Raw genomic sequence first — 20315 nt, 5'->3', positions numbered from 1 at the left:
TTAAGGAACTTTCAAAATAATTTTGTAACAAAATTAAATATTTGCCATGTTAAAACTGTTTCAACAAGAAAATTTAATTATATTATATTAATGGTTTTCACTTCTATTTCTAGAACTATAATGGTAAGATTATTGAAATCCGAATCATAAGAATGTATCAGAAAATTGTGTTGGCTGGCAAAAACTGGCAAAAATAAAACACGTAAATTAATATTAGCTTGAAAAATTTATTAATTTTGGTCCAAAGGATCTAAAAATGCTAAAGGGATACAATAATCAACTTACTTTATATCCTATGTACAGAAAACCTAACAAAAAATCAACAACAATGCAGTATTAAATTTATTATAAATAGAAAGCTGATATGTCTTAGAAATCTAACAACAAATCGTTCATTAAAACTGTACAATGAAATAATGTTTTAATCTACAGCAACATTAAACAATCATTATTATATTATATATGGGACTTTGGTGATTAGCCGAACATCAATGATTCTGACAATGGTAATGATTATAACGATTAGAGTTTCATAAGCTATAAAACCGTTATGGGTGGAGGGGGTTCTAGTAATCGATATGAACACACTAATGGATTGAGTAGTATCTCTCTAATGGATTTTGATTCAATTATGTACATAATATTTTAACTCAAAAGGCACCAAGCAGATCTACAATCACTAGTCGGGTTTTAGGTAAATTATTGTCATAGCAACTAATTTCTAGTCAATTTATATCCGAGTTTGATGAGCCAAATTTTTTCTTTGGAGAAACAAATGAATCTCTTGGAAATCAGGCCTGTCGCAGTCGTTTCTATGCCAACATTCCGTCATCAGTTCATATACATCTTTGGGACAGTTACGCGGAAGATTCAAAAAATGCTGGAAGGAATCAATCAATGTATGCACAGTATAAAATCCTGTTTAAACTTACGTGATTTCCGGTATTCTGGTAGTAATGACTGAGATTTTCCAGCACCTTATCATCGGTCCAACACTCATAAGGCTGTTCTCTGGCAAAAGTTAGAATTTCCCAGAGAAGCACGGCAAAAGACCACACGTCAGTTTTACTAGAGTAAGTGTCCTGAAATTGTCCACATTAACAACGTATATTAACTCTAGGGAAAGACTTACTCGGAAAACGCTTTCCCACGCCATCCACCTCAACGGGATTGGATCGATAACGCCCATCGGGCGGCAATAGTCCTGCTGGTACAGTTCACGGTCTCGTCCAAGGTCTGAGATTTTTATTTGGTAGTGGTGGCCAACCAAACAGTTTCTATGGTAAGAAAAAGAAATCAATGTTTTTAACTAGACTAATGTACAATGCATGAATGACTCTACCGCATTTCACTGTTCAAAGAGAATGGTGGTGGCAATGTAATAAAACTGAAAGAGAAAACAAATTTCAGTGTGAGAACACGACTCTCTTTGACATTGGAGAGACCTCCCCAACAAATTAAACGAATGACATGAAACAAATCAAAATGAACTGAATGAACAGGAGATGGAATAGACTTACAGGCTTAAGTTCAGCGGAGAAGGCTATCATGATGAGGATATAAGAAGATGCAAAAGAAGAAACGCATATAAAGAAAACGATTGCAAGTTTTCTAGTGGGAATACACTATTTTCACTCGTCTGAAGCAAGACAAACCACGTGTACCATTGACCAAAAAGTGTTCCATGGTAGCTGCCAAGACACACAAACCAATTAGTTGGTCCTAAATTCCAAAATGAGCATAAAATGGATTAAAATGGAACTGGGCAGAACATCTCATGAGAACGAATGACAAAAGATGGACAAGGATAGTGACCGTATGACAACCAAGAGGATGCAGTAGAAACACAGGAAGACCAAAGACTAGGTGGAAGAACAATATCCAGAAAATAGCGGGAGTGCAATGGATGACCAAACTGCTGACAGAACCTGATGAAGACAGCTTAGAGATGCGTATGTCCAAGATGGACTGAAACACGATTAGAATGATGATGATGATAAACGCAGCTAAACAATCTGCTTCCAAATATCGTAACGGTTAATAACTTTATCCTTAATAACTAACTCTCGAGAAGAAAATGTATATCGTTATCACAGGCAACTATGCTGAACCTGGAAAAGATATGATCGGACAAGAAGATAATGAAAAAGGCATCTATTCTGGTACACATCCGAGTCGTAGACCACAAAGCGGCTGATGGACAGAGGATAGACGCATTTGATGTGTGGTGCTAGAGAAGAACAAATTGTTAATATTTTCGGCACCACGGATTGACTTTCTACCGTCTGCCGGAGACAAATCCTTCATCATCACACCTCTTTGCTTCCTCATATTTTACAGCAATATGTTACAAAATATTGTCGTTTTGAAAACTTATAGAAACATTAATTACTTTATCAAAATTCCAGTTTTCCTACCTGTATGATCATTACAACGTAAGCCCGAGAGTCCATTAATAAACTACTCGGACACGTTCAGTTAATCTCAGACATAGTCTCGAGTGTATCGGGGACGTATGACAAACGGCGATTAGATGCGCCATTGTGCCCGACTAGCAACAATAACCCGTCCGGCTATAACGTGTGTATGTGTATGTGCAAGAAATGATTTAGCGGGTAGTTACAACCCCCTTTACGAGGCCGTCCCAGCAACTTTGTTGCTTAGACATGGCTTATTAAAGGCGGCCCTTTGAACGCGTTTATAACTCAGTTTGAAAATTTTAATTGGATTACTAACTAGCAGCTATTAAGGCGAGTGATTTGCCCCGGAAAATTTCCAGTAAACTAATTAAAGTTCGTGGAAATAATGGCGGGTCGGGGATGTATTGAGTCGGCTAGAGTGGCAACCGCTAGTCGACTGGGGTACCCCTTGCCTTCTTAGCGTCTAGGAGTTCCGATCTTCTACGCGAAATAATTACCCGCTTTTCATTTAGACGACAGGGCAAAATATACACTCGTTCGCACAGCTGTTAGTCCCGAGATTGAGATATAAATGGCGTTCAACTGCATGGAAATTTGACTTGCTTACCTGGCTGCCAAGTCTTTGTGCACGAACTTCTTAAGCTCCATGTGCTTCATACCGGAAGCTATTTGAGTGGCCATGTATATTAGGCAACCATAGCTGAAATAAGATAATTTTTAAGTATTCTGATGTTATTATTATGTCAATCCATATAATATTCTACAAAATCTAAACTTCAGTATTTGCGAAGACAAAAGAAATATACTAATATGTTGTCAGGAATTTGAATCTGATCCTGATTTTTCCAATAGGATATTTTCCACATTTTTATACAGGGTGTCCGGAAAATACGTGTACAACGTTTGACGACAGACTCCTGACGTCAAAATATGTCGATCTAAGCCGACTTAGTTATATCCAAAATTGTCTCGTTTAGCCGGTAGAGGGCGTCAAAAATTTGTAAAAATATTGGGTAAAATTTCATTTCTTAAAGAGTATTGATAAGTGTATTCAGCAAGATGGCGGTCATTTTACACATTTGCTTAAGTAATGTTTTTGGTTTACTTAGTTTCTTACAATAAATAATTTCAACTTTATTATACCTACTTTGATGTATGCAGGTAATTGTAATTTTTTTTTTCTGGCGAAACAGCTCATCCACCGGGAAATATTAAAGAGGTAAAATAGCTTCAAAATACTTCCGGTCACTCGACAAAAATATCTGGGTTGTCATAACGCCGTTCATATAAAAAATGAGGAGAAATGTTGACGTATTATATCACTTTTATAACACTTCCACTTATTTACAGCCGGTGACTATACTACTAGAAAACGTCATTTTATAGTATTAGTCTACATACTAAAATTCATTAAAATCCATTAGCGGGTTTTCACGTAATTTAGTAAAAAACCAATATTTTTACAAATTTTTGACGCCCTCTACCGGCTAAACGAGACAATTTTGGATATAACTAAGTCGGCTTAGATCGACATATTTTGACGTCAGGAGTCTGTCGTCAAACGTTGTACACGTATTTTCCGGACACCCTGTATATAAGTTAAAAGTTGTAATTGTCCTGGTATTTTGGTAGCACTTTTCACTAAATTTTCTCATTTTTCCTGTAGTTAACTCGTCCTATATTTACTCACAAACGGTTACTAAAAAATCAAAATAATAGTTTGAATTTTAGAACGTCACTTCAAACGCTAAAACTGCACATTGAAAACTGAAATGTTATATTGGTCTTGTAACGAAATTACTAATAATCCGTAATATTTGGGACGACCCCTATTAAATGGTCAGTTTTCTGATCGACAGCTTGGATTTCGGTCCGACAGGGGCATCTGTCTGCACCATCTTTGATGGATGCATTTGAAAATTGGGAATACAACGCTTTCCTTGTTTCTGAATTTGGGCAACATTTTCAACTGTGTCTCCCACAGCATTTTATTCCGGAAGTTGAAAGTTTATAAGTTTTTTGACTTCAGCATACAGCTACTTAGTTCATATTTAGGTAGGGTGTTGTCATCTGAAAGAGAGGTAAAGATAAGAGTACCACAACGATCAGTTCTTGGTCCCTTACTATTTTTGATACTATAAATGAAATACCACTATATGACAATGCTTCAGTGTATACTCTCTTTGCTGATGACACTACCATCTCACTGCATGACACTCAGCTTCTGGGTCTGAAGCGTATTGGAGACCCGGGAGTTCCGGGCTATTACTGAATAATAGTAAGTCTCAAAGAATGGTTTTCGGCCTTAGACACTTAAATGGCAGAAAAGTGTAAAATTTTTGGGAATAAGCCTTGATCCTGGTCTTCAGTGGGGGATCATGTGTAGGCTGTTGCTGGACATGCAAAGGGGGGATTGCTGTCTGCTTACTATATTCTTTTTTGCTTTGTGATAACCTATGAAATTGATTTTTGGACTCCAGAGAAGAGCTGTTAGGCTGCTTTTTGGGAGGATTGTAGATGTACCTTTGTGGAGCAGGAGCTAACTTACTTAATATAAATATTCATTATATTATATTCAAATATATTTATTCATTTAAAAGAGTATTTCATAATCCAACAAGTATTACCTAAATAAACTTTAAACTTCACTCTTACTAGTTTTACTGATTGAATATTAATACCAATTATTAGTAAGTAAAGTTTTTATAATAAAATTTTACTCACCTTAATATGCTGTCTGTATTACTAGTGGTGGTAGACTCAGCCACGTGGTCTTGCAAAAATTGGCACAAATCCCCATAGAGTGCATATTCCCTGACCATCAAATACGGAGGCTGATTGAGGGAGGCTCCAAGCAGAGCCGCAACGTTGGGGTCGTGCAGCCGTGATATCAGCTGTGCCTCCCTAATAACAATTCAGTTGCTGGTATCAAATTTTATAAGGGCAACCGAGCAACGCATAAAATTTTACTGTGGAATTGAACGTCTCTATCGGGAGTGGTAACGCAAAAAGCACTCACCGTCTAAACTCGTCCAAGTGCTTGTCGTTACCTAAACGATAAACCAAGCAAAACTCGGAATCAAAAAGGCCATCAGCCGCAGGCGTTTCGCACAAATGCAACTCCCCGAATTGGCCTTTTCCGATTTTTTCGATCGGTCGCAATTTTTCACTCGAGATTTCCTTAATTGGGTCGTTGTCGTCGACATAGTTAGCTTCCGGCATTTTGTGCGGACTTAGGGGTAGAATTAAGCGGGAACGTGCCGGTCTGGGAAATAACGAATTTGATTGAGTCACCCCCACGAGAATTAAGGGCTAAAACTCGCCTGTTACAAGAAAACAACTCCGTCTCTGTAGAGCGGTAATTCTTAGGGGGTGGTGGTACAGGGGGTGGTCCTGTTGCGTTCAGTAACTCCTCCCCTTCGATCGGCAAATAACTCTTAGACACTAGATCTAAGATAAATTATCCCTCATGGGAGTAATAGTAATGACCCAGCAAATAAATATAAGCCTTAAATATGGATTAACCCGGCCGCGAGCAAACAAGAAATTAATTATCTCAGGAACGCGTATATCATTGAGTTGGCTTAGCCGCGAGTTAATTTAAAGATTAAATTTGCGTTCTTCCTTCTCTAGTGGTTTGTTAATGGTTTTTACCTGCATAGTTGGAGAAAGACATGGAACTAAGCTGGCTGTTAATAGACACTTCCTGTTTCTCACCGGTAATATCGGCTTTGATCGCGTCTTCCTGTGAATATTGAAAAATTGTTAAACGTAAAAAACTAAACAAATCCTGGAAGAGCTGAGAAAGTAATTCAAAAGTCAAAGCCTGAACCTGAAAGTTTCAGAGAAAAAGAAAACGCAGTAATTAGCTTTCACTTTGGGCAGTTTAAGTTGAGGGAACAAAAACACTTAGTTTTGCTCTTTTAGAAGAGATCTCTTCTCTAGTATTTTCTTAAATTTTGCCAATAAACCGAATTACGGAAGGTTCAATTTTCGTAAATTAACATCAAAATACTTTGACCCTACTAAACGTTTCTATCCAAATATCTTCTTACTGAGGCCCTCTAAGGAAAAACATCATTCTAGTGATTTGACAGGAAATTGAATTTCCTACAACTTCTGTTTCATAATATTTCTTTGAATTTCGCCAAACTAACCGATATACACGTTAAAATTACGTAAATTAACATGAAGTCACTTTGCCTGCACTAAATTTCTGAGTCCCTTTAGAAGAAATCACTATTTCCACAATTTACTAGGAATTCTCTACATCTGCCTTAGTTTCAATCGGACACCCTGTATATTTTACGGTTGTTCAACTCAGCTTGAGAAAGCCTACTAAGTGCTTCCCAAGAAGTGTACGGTTTCTGAGATATTTGCGGTAAAAGTAGTTCTTATCTTTGTCAGTCTTTTGACAGCTATTACATTCGCTCAGCAGTCAGGGCCAGAATTGAGTAATAGTTTTTTTTATTTATTGAAGCTTATTAATCTCAAAGTGGTGACGTTGAAATCTTCAAAGGAAACAGAACTTCATTTTATGGTTTACACTTGACGCCTCTAAACTAGTTTCTCGTCTAAATGTCGCTTTTAAGCGGTTTTTAACTGGAGTCAAGTAAGACATTGTGTCTCGAGTCCCAAAACGGCAAAAGCACATTAAAAGATAGGTTTATTAAAGCAATAGACGATTTAACCTGGGCCGTTTCGCTATCTAAATAGTCCCCAGACCTGCTACTACACTTCCGCAGCCGGAAATTAACACGTTGAACCGGCCTGGACGATAAGCCAGGGAAATACGTGTATTGTTGTGTTTAAGAAAGAGGTAACGTACTTTGTTTGTGCAATCCTGTTTGGCTCTTTGGTTCCTCACCACTATCAGCAAAATTGAAGCCAGCAAAATCAAAATAATCACCGTCAAAGCTCCAATCACCATGCCAATGTAGTTGGTTGTTTCGGATGAAGACTTTTCGGTGTTATCATCACCAAAGTGAGACGAACCCTCCACTCGTATAAAGTTACTTTAATATAAGTTTAGGACATTTAGTTGTGACAAAAAGTCAGTAAGTTCACCTGGGTAAATCCCCTTTCGTTAGTGTTGCCTTTACGTCATCCCTTTGCAAAGGAAAATCCGGCAAAGTGGCAGTTAATTCGCTTTCCAACTCCTCGGTGTAGTTGCCTCGGACTAAAGCTGCTTAAATTTCGTTTAAAAGGACCGCGGTTTGGCTTTTAAACGCAATTTCACTTACTGGACTCGAACGATACCTCACTGAGCAAAATCCACCTGCTGGCAAAGTACAGCTGCAGCTTTAAGTATCTACCCATTCTCTGGTGCAGCTTAATAGTGACGTTTCTGGAGTGTTCCATCACCAAATCCGGCATGTAGGAAAAATGCACCGGCTCCGGATTGTATTTGTCGCCGTTCAAGCTGAAAAACGCTCTCGCTTGCGAGAAAACCTACGACCGGAATTTGTTCAATTTCAGCACGAGATTGAGCTATAGTCGAATCAATGAATCTTTGCATGCACGTCATCAAGACGTTTCATTTTGGGTTTGTCGGTTATTTATTATACTGCAGTCGAGTAATTTGAATGGCATATAATAGTTATTTATGATATGAGTGTTAAAAGTGCTTTTTTCACCTTTCAAGTGGGGTTATTAAGAATGATATAATAGTCAGACTGACATGAGATACGCCTAATGCCTTTTGTCTTACCGCTATTTAGTAACAGATTTTAGGCAAGTAAAGAGAGGATGCGTAATTCTGAGTTAATGCGACAGTAAGCATTTTCACTTCATTCAGTGAAAAAGAGTGATAGATTCGAGTATCATCAGCATATTGAAAAGATATGCAACCCTCTTCCAAAGTCTGTATTATAAATGGTGAACAAAAGGGGACTTTTACTACCTTGTTATCCCACACAGATGAGAAAGCCCTGAGCAGAATTAATCTAATGATAGAGATTAATTGTTTATCCCATGTATTGAACGCAGAAATAGTGAAAGATGCTTAGGAAGCAGTAGAAAATGCATATGAAGATAAGCAGTTAAGAGATAACTTTATAAAGATAAAAGATAGATAAAAGATCTCTTAATACAGACTCTTGACTCAATTCGTAAAAAACAAGTTTGGAAAATAACATTTTGTGGTCAAGAGTATCAAAAGCCTTAGTAAAGTCATATAATAATAAACAGGCATTTAGGCCCTTATCTGAAACAGTAATTATATCGTCCATTATTTTTAAAAATGCAGTATTGGTGTTATGGCGTTCTTGAAATTCTGATTAGTTTCAGAGCAAGATGACATGTTTGGATATGAAGGCAATCAACTGTGACTACAATTTTTTCCATTACTTTTGAAAGCGTGAGTAAAATACTAATTGGTCGCAAATGGCATAATTTGGAAATGAAACAACGTTGGCCTTTTTACAACAAACAGCAAGACTGCAGCAGTATGAGGTACATAAAGTCGAGTAGTGACATTAGCAGTGAGAAGTCCTCAATCTGAAGAGCAGAAGGTACAATTTCAAATTATTTTAGCAATGAATAACACAAAACATGTAGAGTCGTATTTACTTAAATCGTTCAAACAATAATTTTCTTCCAACAGATTTTTTTCAGTGATTGACATGATGATGATTAATTCTTGATAACTGACATATTATATTGTTTGTTTTTATTTTCTGACGCACGCAACAATTCATCGATTCGACTCTATTTTTATACCTGCACATCTTTGGTAAACATATTGTTGGTGTGCAGGTGGGCGGCTGAAAAATTCCGAATTCCCTCGAACTCAAAGACGATTTCGAGCGGGGGCCCGGGGGTGTCGTTCCGCCAGCCGATCCACTCGTAACCTGGAAACATCGAAAGTGAACGAACCGAATGGACGAAAAGGCACACCGGTCTGGATTTCGGTTGCAATTTCTCCGATTTGCATATATATTGGTTTTTTTTAGTCAAAATATGGAGCTTTCTGGCGCGACTGACCGCGTCTAGCTAAATCGGATCAGAATGCGGAGGGAGATGTAAAACGTTCCTAAATGATTACCCACCTTTACCGTGCCCTTTCAGGTCTAGCTTGAAATTGTCCTTTCCTTTGATTCCGTCGGTCAATTGTCCTAAACCATGGGATAAGTAGCCACTATCTTCGGTACCGTCATAAGTCTTGTCGCTGAAGTCTAAGTCACCTCTTTTTAGTCCTTGTGGCATGTTGTAAGACTGTAACCCATCTAGAACATATAAACGTTACAAATTACTAAAATTCTAACTATTATTGGGGTGCTAGGTTTAATACCAACAAATAAGATAAACTAAAGGTTTAAAGATATTTAGTATATTTCCTTTTCCTGAGATGGGCTGTACACGTGCACTAAAAGACAAGGGATGGACAAAACTATTCTTCAAATAAAGACCCAAAGAAGACAGGATGAGCAGAGGAAGACTATCCACCAGATGGACGCACGACGTGAAATGTGTGGTGGGAAACTGGATTAGTACCGCGCAGACAGGGAACCTTCTCACAATATATTCTCCATAGATGTTAAACAGAATGGGCGGCCTTTTTCAATTTTACAAATGCTGGGTAGTTGGGAGTCAATAGATAATCTGTAGCTCCCATTTTCTTCAGGACTGTCCAAAAATGTCCATTTAATGCTATTATTATTGATAGTCGACTAAACATATCTATATAAAACAACAAAGTTCTGAAAGCATTTAAAAACAGCTGTTTTCCTTGTTCGATGTTCTTCTTTGCAATAAAAACCAGACAAATTAAGCACTTTTGACTTGTAAATGATTATTAACTGAGAAAACCCATCCAAATCACTCGCTAAAGGGCTTTGCCGTATTTACATAAACGAAATGAAGAGATAACACGTCGTATTATGGTAATGAACGCAGACAGGGCCAAGGGCGATCCGTTTCGGACAGATTTACGTACGGCCAGAGGGCATAATATGTAAACGGTCTTTAAATCAATAGCACAGTAAAATTAATTTAGCGTTCCGATCGGGGCACTGTCAGCTCAATTAGCTGTTGATATTTGTAAATTTCCGCTTAATCGAATTTATTGGATCGGGGTTTTTGCTGACCTTTCCACGTGCATCCGGCGAGTTCAACCCGCATGCATACGGTCCTCACATGGTCGCTGTAGGGCAGTATTCGGACTTTAGAACAGATAGGAGGAGGGTCCAATGTCTGTTCCACTATTGTAAACGTGTCAGTGTTGCCCGAAAGAAGCTGAAACCAAAAGAAGATTAAGTAACAATTTGTCAGTTAGTTTTTAGGTCGAGTGTTTACGTAAACGATGTTGACAACGTTGAAACAGTGCACAGAAAGTGGGTTTTTTCCAGTTGGAGTATGAAAATAATGCGGTCGTAAATTTTATCCGGAAAACGTCCGACATTTATCATCCCCGCGATATATGAAACAAAAATATTTATGACGTAACGTTGCGCGCCAGCCACGTTTACCGTTTCAATTTGGCGAATCCATTATTGAGAGTGGTTTTGGACGATTTTTTTTCTATTTTGGATTAACGCAATTCGAAAATTATTCCCAGGTTTTCGTTGCGCGTTAGCGAAATATTTAAAAATCGCTATACGCGGTGACCGGCTTGCCTCGCATTAAATCGTCGGTCAACTAAAGCAAATTAACAGATTAAATGGCCATTGCCTGCCAGACCTCGTGACATGACTGAAATAAACTGACCGATCAATTAATTTAGAAAAAGTTTTCTACTATTTTCTAACCCATTTTCATTAATTTTTTCTATCAGTAGACTGCTCTTGGCTGTTTAGAAGAGCAATACAAAGCATTAACTTGTTTGCTACTTCCCATTTTAATACAATTTCCATTACAAATAACAATTAATTTTAATACATTAATTAACAAAATAAAGTTTCAAACAATATAATAATAATTAACCATGGTGATTTTGTGACATTGTGTGCTTGATGAGAATACTCGTTGGTTAATAAACTACAATATTTAATTAATTTACTATAATAGGAGATACAATAAGTTGAAAAATTGTCATTTTAATATATTACAGAACAGTACATAATATAAACTGTATAGAAAATGACCATGTCGGTTGTCGGTCTAGCATCATGCATTAGGAATGGGACACTTTAAAGAACAGCCGTTGCATAGAGTAGCACTAATTTATACTGAAATGTATTATCGAGCGAGAAGTTCGTCAGGGAGATCCAATATCACCAAAATTGTTTACCCTAGCATTGGAAGACGTTTTATCAAATCATCAGTGAGAAAAAGGTAATAAGAATTGACATAAACCGCCTGCGCTTTGCAGACGATACAGCTTTAATTTCGCGTCAATGAGCTTAGAGAAATGTTAAAACTTAGCTTAATAATGCAAAAAAGAAGATGGGGCTATGTGATTTACTCAAGCAAAACCAAGGTAATGAGCAAACAACCACAGATATTATCAAAAAACATCGGATTGTGCGAAATGTCTACCTGGGTCACAATATAGAATTGGGCAAAGAAAACCAGACCGCGTAGATACAAGACAGAGGAAGAGAGACACATAGGAAGACAAGACAGAGAAAGATAGACCATACAGATCACATTATGGAGACCAAAAGAGACCAAAAGAAAGAGAAAATCGTAGGAAGGTAATTAGACTCAACGATATGTTTACTACTATAATATTAAAATTAAGGTAATTATGAGAGAATAACACAATAGAGTCACTAAATCAAATATGGTTATTCCCACAGTGATTTCCAGGCATATCATCTCTAATAACATTCGATATTTTTTTTGCTCATATATCATGACGACACCGACATATTTTGGGTATAGAGTCGTGATTTTTAAATTGACCACGTGGCAGACCCATAAATTGCATACGTATGACAGCAATTGGACCCTTGAAAATCCGTCATCATTTGGGGAAATCCCCCCATGAAATTTGAAACGCAAACGGTGGCCCCTTTGGCATTTTTATCTTATGTCAACGGAGATCTGGCGCGTATAACGCGACGATCCATCACGGCTATCTTTCCGGAACGATGTATCTAGGTCAGTATGCGCAATATAAGTAGAAATGGGCCGGTTTTATTCATAGGTTTGCAAAAAAAAAACAGTTTACCTCTTTGCCGTTACGGTCTTTCCATCTGGCCCATTTTTGCAGTCCTGTCCTCCAATATTCAATCATGTACTGTTCGGCGTATTCCTGTCCTTGTCCATTACCATAACGCCCTTGTGTTTTAATTCCTGTAATAAAACACTAATTAACATATTTTTTAATGAAAGTTAACTTAATTCAACCTGTAAGAACGTGCAGTTGGCCTAAATCAATCTCCAAATACTCTCGTGAGTTACGGGAGACCATGTGACGCGGACACCATGCACCTCCTTGTTTGTTATTTCTTAACCTGCAAATTTAAATTTTTTTGTATTTTATATATGTTCACACTTCCTTGAGTTATTTTTATTAGACAAAGAACTAGAATTAGAGCACATAGTTATAGAGGATGTCTTTTCTATCCAAAAATGTGATAATCTCAAACTAGTCCTAGTGCAGTCTGCATATTGGTTACAACATCTGTTATCTTTGCCCATGATTGCGTGGACTTCTACAAAATTTGGTGTGATTGATTAAATGCAGTAAGGGTTGTAAAATGGGTGGAACACTAAAGATTCTGGAGGTGACGTCGGAGGAAAGCAGAAGTGAGAGAGAGAGTGAAAGAACAGAGTAAATATGGAGCAAGAAATGGGAAGAGATTATATCCTTTATGGAAAGACTGCAGAATATAGTAAAATTTAAGTTTGGAGAGATCTAGCATCTCTCAGAGTGAAAATATGCAGCAAAGGTTGTGAAATGGGAGACGAGGAAGACAGAGGAAATAGTGAATAAGAATTTGGGCAATTGACAGGTACAAGAAAAAAACGGAAAATGGATGATGAGAGATGGAAAGGAAAAACAACTACAGACTTCTGTTCATGTCCTTCATTGAAACGCAGTTGTTCAAAAAGAATACTTGTTGCAACTTGTTGGTACTTATGAGGGAAATGATAAAGTGTAAATAGAAACAGCCTAAAAGCCTAAAAATAGAAAAAGGTAAAAGGTATATAAGATAAAGTGATATCTTAATTAGAAGAGAGATGAAGTGATATGTTAATTAGAAGAAAGATGAAAATGGATTTTGGAGGATTGTGGATAGTCAACGCATGGTAGGAAAGGATATTCAAGGTGGCACAAGAAGGATATGAAACTATGATAGAGTTATGAATGACGATAATTATATTTGCGGTTTATTAACTGAAGAAGTTAGTTACGTAGTTGTTTTATGGGTAATTAAAGGAAAGTTTGAAATATTTTTGGAACGTTCAATAATGTTGTTCCAGGCTAAATCAAATCGAGAATCTCTTGTAATATAGTTCGAGTAGAAACATGTTTACATGAGTTAACAACAATTTCAAATATTGTTTAGTGTGCACCCGGTCTTTCCCAAAAACCATTCGACTGTTATTAAAACACCAAAAACTGATAAATTCCTCGGCATCGATGCGAAACTTTTTTAATAGCGCCCTTCAAGCAATTTAAAGTCCTTCGCGACTACACAGTCCCGAAAAGTTTTAATGAAACTTTCAGAGTAGAAATTAACAAATCGATGCCTACCTGCCATGGTGTGGGCCAACGCTGCCCGAATCGTAACTGGTGCTCGCCGATATTAACGAATCCTGAATTTGCCCCGACTCCATGCCCAAGGCTTTCAAACAGACATCGTCTGCAAACAAACAAAAAATTGGAAAAGTCAGCGAGTTAAACGAGCGACGGGTCTTCAAGACGGACGTTTTAAGTCCGCCTTTTCCGGAGCACGTCTTCGTGAAATAGAAAAGTTGTCGGATCGTCTTTGACCGCAATTTGTTATCCCACTATTTTAATCGCGATCCATCTTAAAGTAGTATTTTGTCGGAGGAAGTTGTGGAAAATGGAGAAGAAATGAAATAGTTTTCAGTCTGTATGGAATGCGCTATCATTTATCATGAATTCATGTCTGAAAAGAAACTTTCACGTTCTTGTAAAAATTTAATTTAAACCAAATATTTAACAAATATGTGAAGGCAATTTAGTTTTTTTTGATACATTTTTGAGAAATATTTTATGGGATATCTAGAAAATGTGGTGATTCTATGACATTTTCCACTTCCAGCCTAGTTGAATATTGTCTCTGCAAACAATAAACCATAAGTTTTTATGAATTTTAGGAGACGTACAAATATTCAGAATTTTCTTTAAGGCATAACTGAAACTCCTTTTCAAATAGGATCTTCAGTTCTTGACCTTCATATTGTTTCATCTTTATTATGCTTCTTTTTTATTTGGGTTTACCTATTCTCCTTTCGCAGTTGTATTTGATATTTCTTTTATTATTTTGCCTAGAAATAGCGTCAAATTGTTGAAGATTTTTATGCTATAGGGCAGATCAAGGCATCTCCACATTTTCATGGTCTATTTACCTTTCTACAAATATATTGGTAAAGATTATTGTGGCTAAATATGTTTTAATTACTCACTTTACAACATACACACTTCTCTTAATATTGTTTTCACCATACTGGAACACCCTAGTAAATAATACTTACTCATCCGTCGACGTTATGAAGTTGAAATGTCCAGAAGGCTAATACTGTTATATTGGATAGTAAGACGTTAGATGTCGTTTTAAGGCTTACATTTTACAAATTTTTAATTCAAATTCCAGCACAGTAGATCTCATTTCTGTCAGCATTGTGTTTTATTTATCCTTGTGTAGAAAAGTAGAATATCAAAGAACAAATTTGAAACAATTTGAAATTCTTGTTGTTGTTTATCTTCTGGCTCTCACAATCTCACGTCCAAATAAATTTGTCGGGATGATAAAGCTGGCGTTACACTAACAACTCGACCATCGGATAAAGCGGGCCGACAACGATTTAATTCCATGATGCGTTAGGGTCGACACTTACTGGCATAAACGGCATTCTCCCCGATAACACAGCGGCCATTCCGACGGGGACAAAGTCCTGTAATATTCCCGATTTCCATCACAATGGCCTTAAGAAGTCTGTTTCTCCGACGTCTGCTGGATTTCGACAAAATAGCCTTTTCGGAAATGACCGCCTGACGTTATATTTTATCCCCCCTTTTCCGCAACCTAATTTTTTTCTTCAAGTACGAGCAATGTTTTTACAAAAAGTCGGCTATTCAGAGTGATCGATACTTGGCCTAAAGGGTTTGCTAAAACCGGCAAGTACTTGGCAAATTTTCGAATAGCGTGCCGCGGCCTAATGACCGGGGATCGATAAAAATTGCTTTTTATTTTAAAACACATTCCCCGCCATTTTCGCGTGCTTACAGCAGTCGTAAACATGTTGGATCGACTGACCATCCTGCTCCGTTACAATACATCTCTCCGTTAAAATTTCTGAAAATAATGGAGCGTGAAAGCTTGAAAATTGGGACGTTTTAGAACATTCCATAGCAAAATTCACTTAGAGCAGCCGGATTTCATAAAGTTTTACTGGCGCAGTTCTTTAAGGATTTTTGAACCGTTTTATTGCATCCTTTTGGAGCACTTTATAATAAAGATTTTTCCTTCGGGACGGGTTTTGGGACACCGACACTTGTTAAATCTGTTCCTCCTATCCAGGGTAAAGGAAACGTTTCTCTTTTATTTCGTGTTATTTTGTGTATGCATTATAATGTGTCACGCAATATTGTATAACACGCACTTCTAGATTTTCTATACAACAATAAAATACAGTGATTTGGATACTGGCATACACAAATTAGGGTAATTACTAAATGGTGTGATTGTCTCAAGAAACGATTTACTTGTGTAATTTTTACAGTTTAATAATCTGGCAGTAAAACTTTACTTTTTTTAAAGATTTTATGTACATATGAGTTAAGGCCTGTAAACGCTTCATTTCCGCGTTACAGACAGTTAAGATTTGAAATTTTACTCATTTTTTTTTGCTTGATCAACTAGTGATTACAGTTAGTCATCAACGCAAGCTTTGCTTGACCATAGTAAGATACTACTTACAAAGATGATAAAAAAGATATAGTTTTGCTGACTTAAACAGAACCAAAAAACTACACAGAATAACCTCAACGCTATTTGTCAGGTTGTATGTTGTTAGAAAATGCTCAAAACATTTACTTAAATTTGGAATTTTTGGGCATACTATACTAAAAGCGGTCATAGTGGATTTTGCTCAATCAAAGTGATCTCTTTTTACTAACTCCAAATTAAGGAACATAAATCTGATGTCCATTTTGCTCTAACTGGCACGATTTCGGAGATGACCTTAAAATATGGCAATTTTGACAGTTTTTTAAAAAATGACACTCTGACTAGTGACAGTCAAAATTCGCAAATTTTCGGAAAAAATTCATGGAGTACCCCTTTTGAAAAATGTCAGAAACTATTTTTTTATTTTTCCAGGTCAAACTGTGCGCAGTACAAAAAAATATTATATCTAGTAAAAGTTGCCTCCATCGAGGCGTATACGTGGTAAAAAGTTCACACTGTTAACTCAAACCGTTTTTGAGATATTTAAAAAAAATGTCCGAAAAATAGTAATCATCTTTGACGCTTTTTACCGGCCAAACTTGTATTTTACATTTGTTATCCTTTCCCAAAGTTTTCAACTAAATTTCAACACAACAGCTAGAATCCCAAAATAATTGATGTACGAATAACACTGTCCGACACTAATTCCAAGTTGAAAAAAAAGGGTCCAGTTCGTAATTTACACCACCGGAGGCCAATTTAAAGGACAAAAGCTCTCTCACAAGGTTGACATCATTATCCCTGACTTCGACCTTCCCCTTTCCAACCAGAAAAACCTTCCAGGCTTTTGTGCATAACTTGTGCAGGTGTGATACACGTTTGTTTAACTGTTGCGACTCGCTAATTCAAAGGCAAAGTTATCGAATTAGTTTATTTGCAGCAGGTAACCTCATTTGTTTGGTAATCTGCATTGTTTGTAGCGTTTCCCCGCATAGACTGGAATCTAATTTCATATATCGTCGTAATTTGGCTTTGATGGGTTACAGGCTTGAGGCTTTTCTGTGATAAAAATATTTTGGTTCTCCCTGTTTCTAAAATATTCTGAAATCAATTTCTCGAATCTTGTAGTTAAATAATTCAAGGCAACAACGGGCAAAATCCTACACAAAGGGTAATTTCCGATACAGGTGTTTTATTTAGGTACGTTTCCGAACCCAAACTAAATTTTTACTTCCTCTCATAATTTATGTTTGCGTTTGTATGGTTTTTTTTTAGTAAACTTGCCAACAACTCTCTTGGTTTATTAGCCAGCTGTTTTGGCGCGGATCAAAGTTGTAAACTCGAAACGGGTCACTAAAAATCAAATTAAACTCGGTCTAAAACATTCTGGTTTTGCCACAAAAGTGAAAATAAATATTTTGTCTCGCCTTTTCCGTTATAAAAAGGCCGCCCTTCCATAAAACCGACCGCTTTATTGCATATTGAAGGCTCAGCGGAAAATGCACCTTGTCTGCGGAAAACGCGAAACGTAGGCTCCGGGTTACGGTTTCGCTGATGTCTCAATAATAACAGTCAATACTGAATTTATAGGCAAAAGTATGGAAAACTGTTTGTTTACTTTATTATGGAATAACTGAACAACGCAAAAATAGGAAAACTCATCAGTAATAACTGTCAAAACTTACTATAGTGAAAGTACCTACGAAATGCCAAATTGATGTGTTTCTTTGTTATAACAAGTAGCATTGGTACATTACTGGAAACGTTGACAAAATGTGTTATTTAACATAACAGTTACACAATTTAACAACAAAAACGTTTGATTCGTATTTCGAGTTAATTAACATGCTCAATCAGGGATGTTGCTGAAATAAAATTGTAAGATTCTTAAACATTTTTGTTTCGATTCTGAAACGTCTAGGGACGTAACTTTACACTGAATAACAAATATAACGAAAACGTTTCTAAAAAACATTACAGAAACATAACTGTTATGATTTTTTTTTGTGTATAGTGGAAATAATCTTGTTTAAGCTGAATGACGTTGTCCTAAGTGAAACCAGAAATACCGAGCTTTCTCAGTTTCCATGCTGTCAGTTGCTCTTAATCTCTGACAGCCAACTGACTATTTCGCAATATTACAAATCCTCGTCTTGCAATTCTGACTCCTGCTGTCACCGGTACGATTAGGGAGTCGCAATTTTAGGTCTCAGCTGCAACAACAGCCCAAAGGCCGGCGTTGCATTGTGAATTAATTTAACTAAGAGAACTTCCCGCTTATTACGGCGTGTCGTAATAATTTACATTGAACTGGCAGATTTACACCGGGAACAACAGCCAATCAACAAACTAAACTAATTAGAGAGGTTTTAAGGATGCCTCAGACTGAAAGCCATTCTAATTACATCTCTAAGCCGGTCGCGTACTTCCTTCACGCATTCAGCCAATCTTAATGCCAGTAGATTTTCTATTCATTCCTCAGATTTGCAGTCTCAAAACAATTATTATTACTTAAAACAAATGCGGTGTTAGCATACATAAATCAAAAATTCCACATATACAGATCATTTTTTTTTTGGGTAAAAAAATTTATTTATTTTTGTCAAATATCATTCAAAAAACTTTTTTGGTATTGGTGAATTTATTGTGAAATACTAGGTCAATTTGAATTTTTTGTAAAACTTTTGTTGTTCATATTAAATTTACTTTTCAAAACCACGTTATTGCTATCAAAAAATGGTACTAAAATGCAATTTTTGCTTTTCTTATAACTTCAACATTGTACTTGACAACATTCATTGCCAAAATGACAATTTGTCTCTTTTTTAACTATTACACCATTATACATTTAACATGACCATATTCTAAATTCTAACTAATAAAATCTCTAAACATTTTTAGTATAAATAACATTATTACAGTGACAATGTTTAATGATTTTAAACCACAGAGGTAACATGATTTTAAACAATTTGAAATTGAAATTATAATAATTTTACTAAAAATTATAAAAGGGGCATTTTCAAAGGCTATTGAAACTTAAATTAATCAAGTCAGAATTGTCAAATATGACAAAACTTGACCACTAGTAGATTAGAAGTGTAATTTTTACTTAAAACTGCCAAAATTTTAACTTTATTTAAAATTTTTAACTGGAAAGCCATAATAAAAGTATATTATTTTAGATAATGTTTGGACAATTTGTGGGTATAAAATTTTTGAAGATTTTGAATCCAAACTGTTACTTGGGAGAATGTTTAATTTATTTTGTAAATTTTGACAATTAGGTATCAATTGTTGACAGGTGTCAATTTAACTTCAACTTAAATTGTCACGATCGTACGTGACGTGCTTTTACAAATTTTGTTAAGATAGTTGTAGATACCATTACATAATAAAGTAGAGTTTTAATTACAGAAATTTGTGGTAAAATTTGTATTAAAAGAATCGTAAACAATAACTAAATTTCATAAAATGTACAGTTGAAACAATTGTCTGCTCTACTCACATTAAATTTATTTGTCACGTATGAGAGCAATTTGTTTCTGAATTAGATTAGGTTCCGGTAAAGTTAGTTGAGTATGAGATAAGTAATCTCAAACAGTTAGGAAGATTTCCAAATTCTACTCTAATCGTTGTGCTAAAGAAAGCAAAACGAAAAAATATATCTTTTCCTTTTTTTCTACCCATCTCGTTAAACAAATGTATACTAAAGAAAGAAAAGTAAGTACATACTCAGTTCTAGGCCGTGAAGAAATATCGTTGTAAACGCCAAAAAGGCACACGTTAAAAAGACGCGTCTCGTTGTCATGACGATGGCGTCGCGACGTCCATTCCCGTAAAGTTCGCGTCACACTGAACCCAT

General features: G+C 36.3%; 1 protein-coding gene across 1 annotated transcript; it reads right to left on the bottom strand.

Annotated features, from left to right (window-relative positions):
• Window positions 1-213: 213 nt before the first annotated feature.
• Window positions 214-20315, bottom strand: LOC145731496 (discoidin domain-containing receptor 2-like). Its single transcript, XM_081983303.1, has 18 exons — window positions 20186-20315; window positions 14068-14176; window positions 12714-12820; window positions 12535-12659; window positions 10508-10655; window positions 9470-9646; window positions 9141-9271; window positions 7664-7871; window positions 7488-7605; window positions 7249-7435; window positions 6075-6165; window positions 5745-5870; window positions 5440-5713; window positions 5145-5324; window positions 3028-3120; window positions 1133-1277; window positions 933-1082; window positions 214-880 (listed from the first exon to the last, which is right to left on the bottom strand). Exons 1-18 carry the CDS (start codon window positions 20259-20261, stop codon window positions 731-733), a joined length of 2595 nt encoding a protein of 864 aa, XP_081839429.1. The 5' UTR covers window positions 20262-20315; the 3' UTR covers window positions 214-730.

The sequence above is a fragment of the Ips typographus genome, linkage group LG7 (assembly GCF_016097725.1).
Source record: "Ips typographus isolate SLU linkage group LG7, UJ_Ityp_2.0, whole genome shotgun sequence".
NCBI classification, from domain to species: Eukaryota; Metazoa; Arthropoda; class Insecta; order Coleoptera; family Curculionidae; genus Ips; species Ips typographus.
Note: the sequence above shows the minus strand (reverse complement) of the source record. Positions and strands in the feature narration are given on the sequence as shown.

What these genes read in the sequence shown, in the direction of transcription:
- LOC145731496 (XM_081983303.1), bottom strand. Translation starts at nt 20,261, where the DNA reads ATGACAACGAGACGCGTCTTTTTAACGTGTGCCTTTTTGGCGTTTACA. An exon ending in CCAACTGCACGTTCTTACAG is followed by an intron (nt 12,660 to 12,713) that starts GTTGAATTAAGT and finishes GTTTTATTACAG; the next exon opens with GAATTAAAACACAAGGGCGT. An exon ending in CACTTGGACGAGTTTAGACG is followed by an intron (nt 5,325 to 5,439) that starts GTGAGTGCTTTT and finishes AATTGTTATTAG; the next exon opens with GGAGGCACAGCTGATATCAC.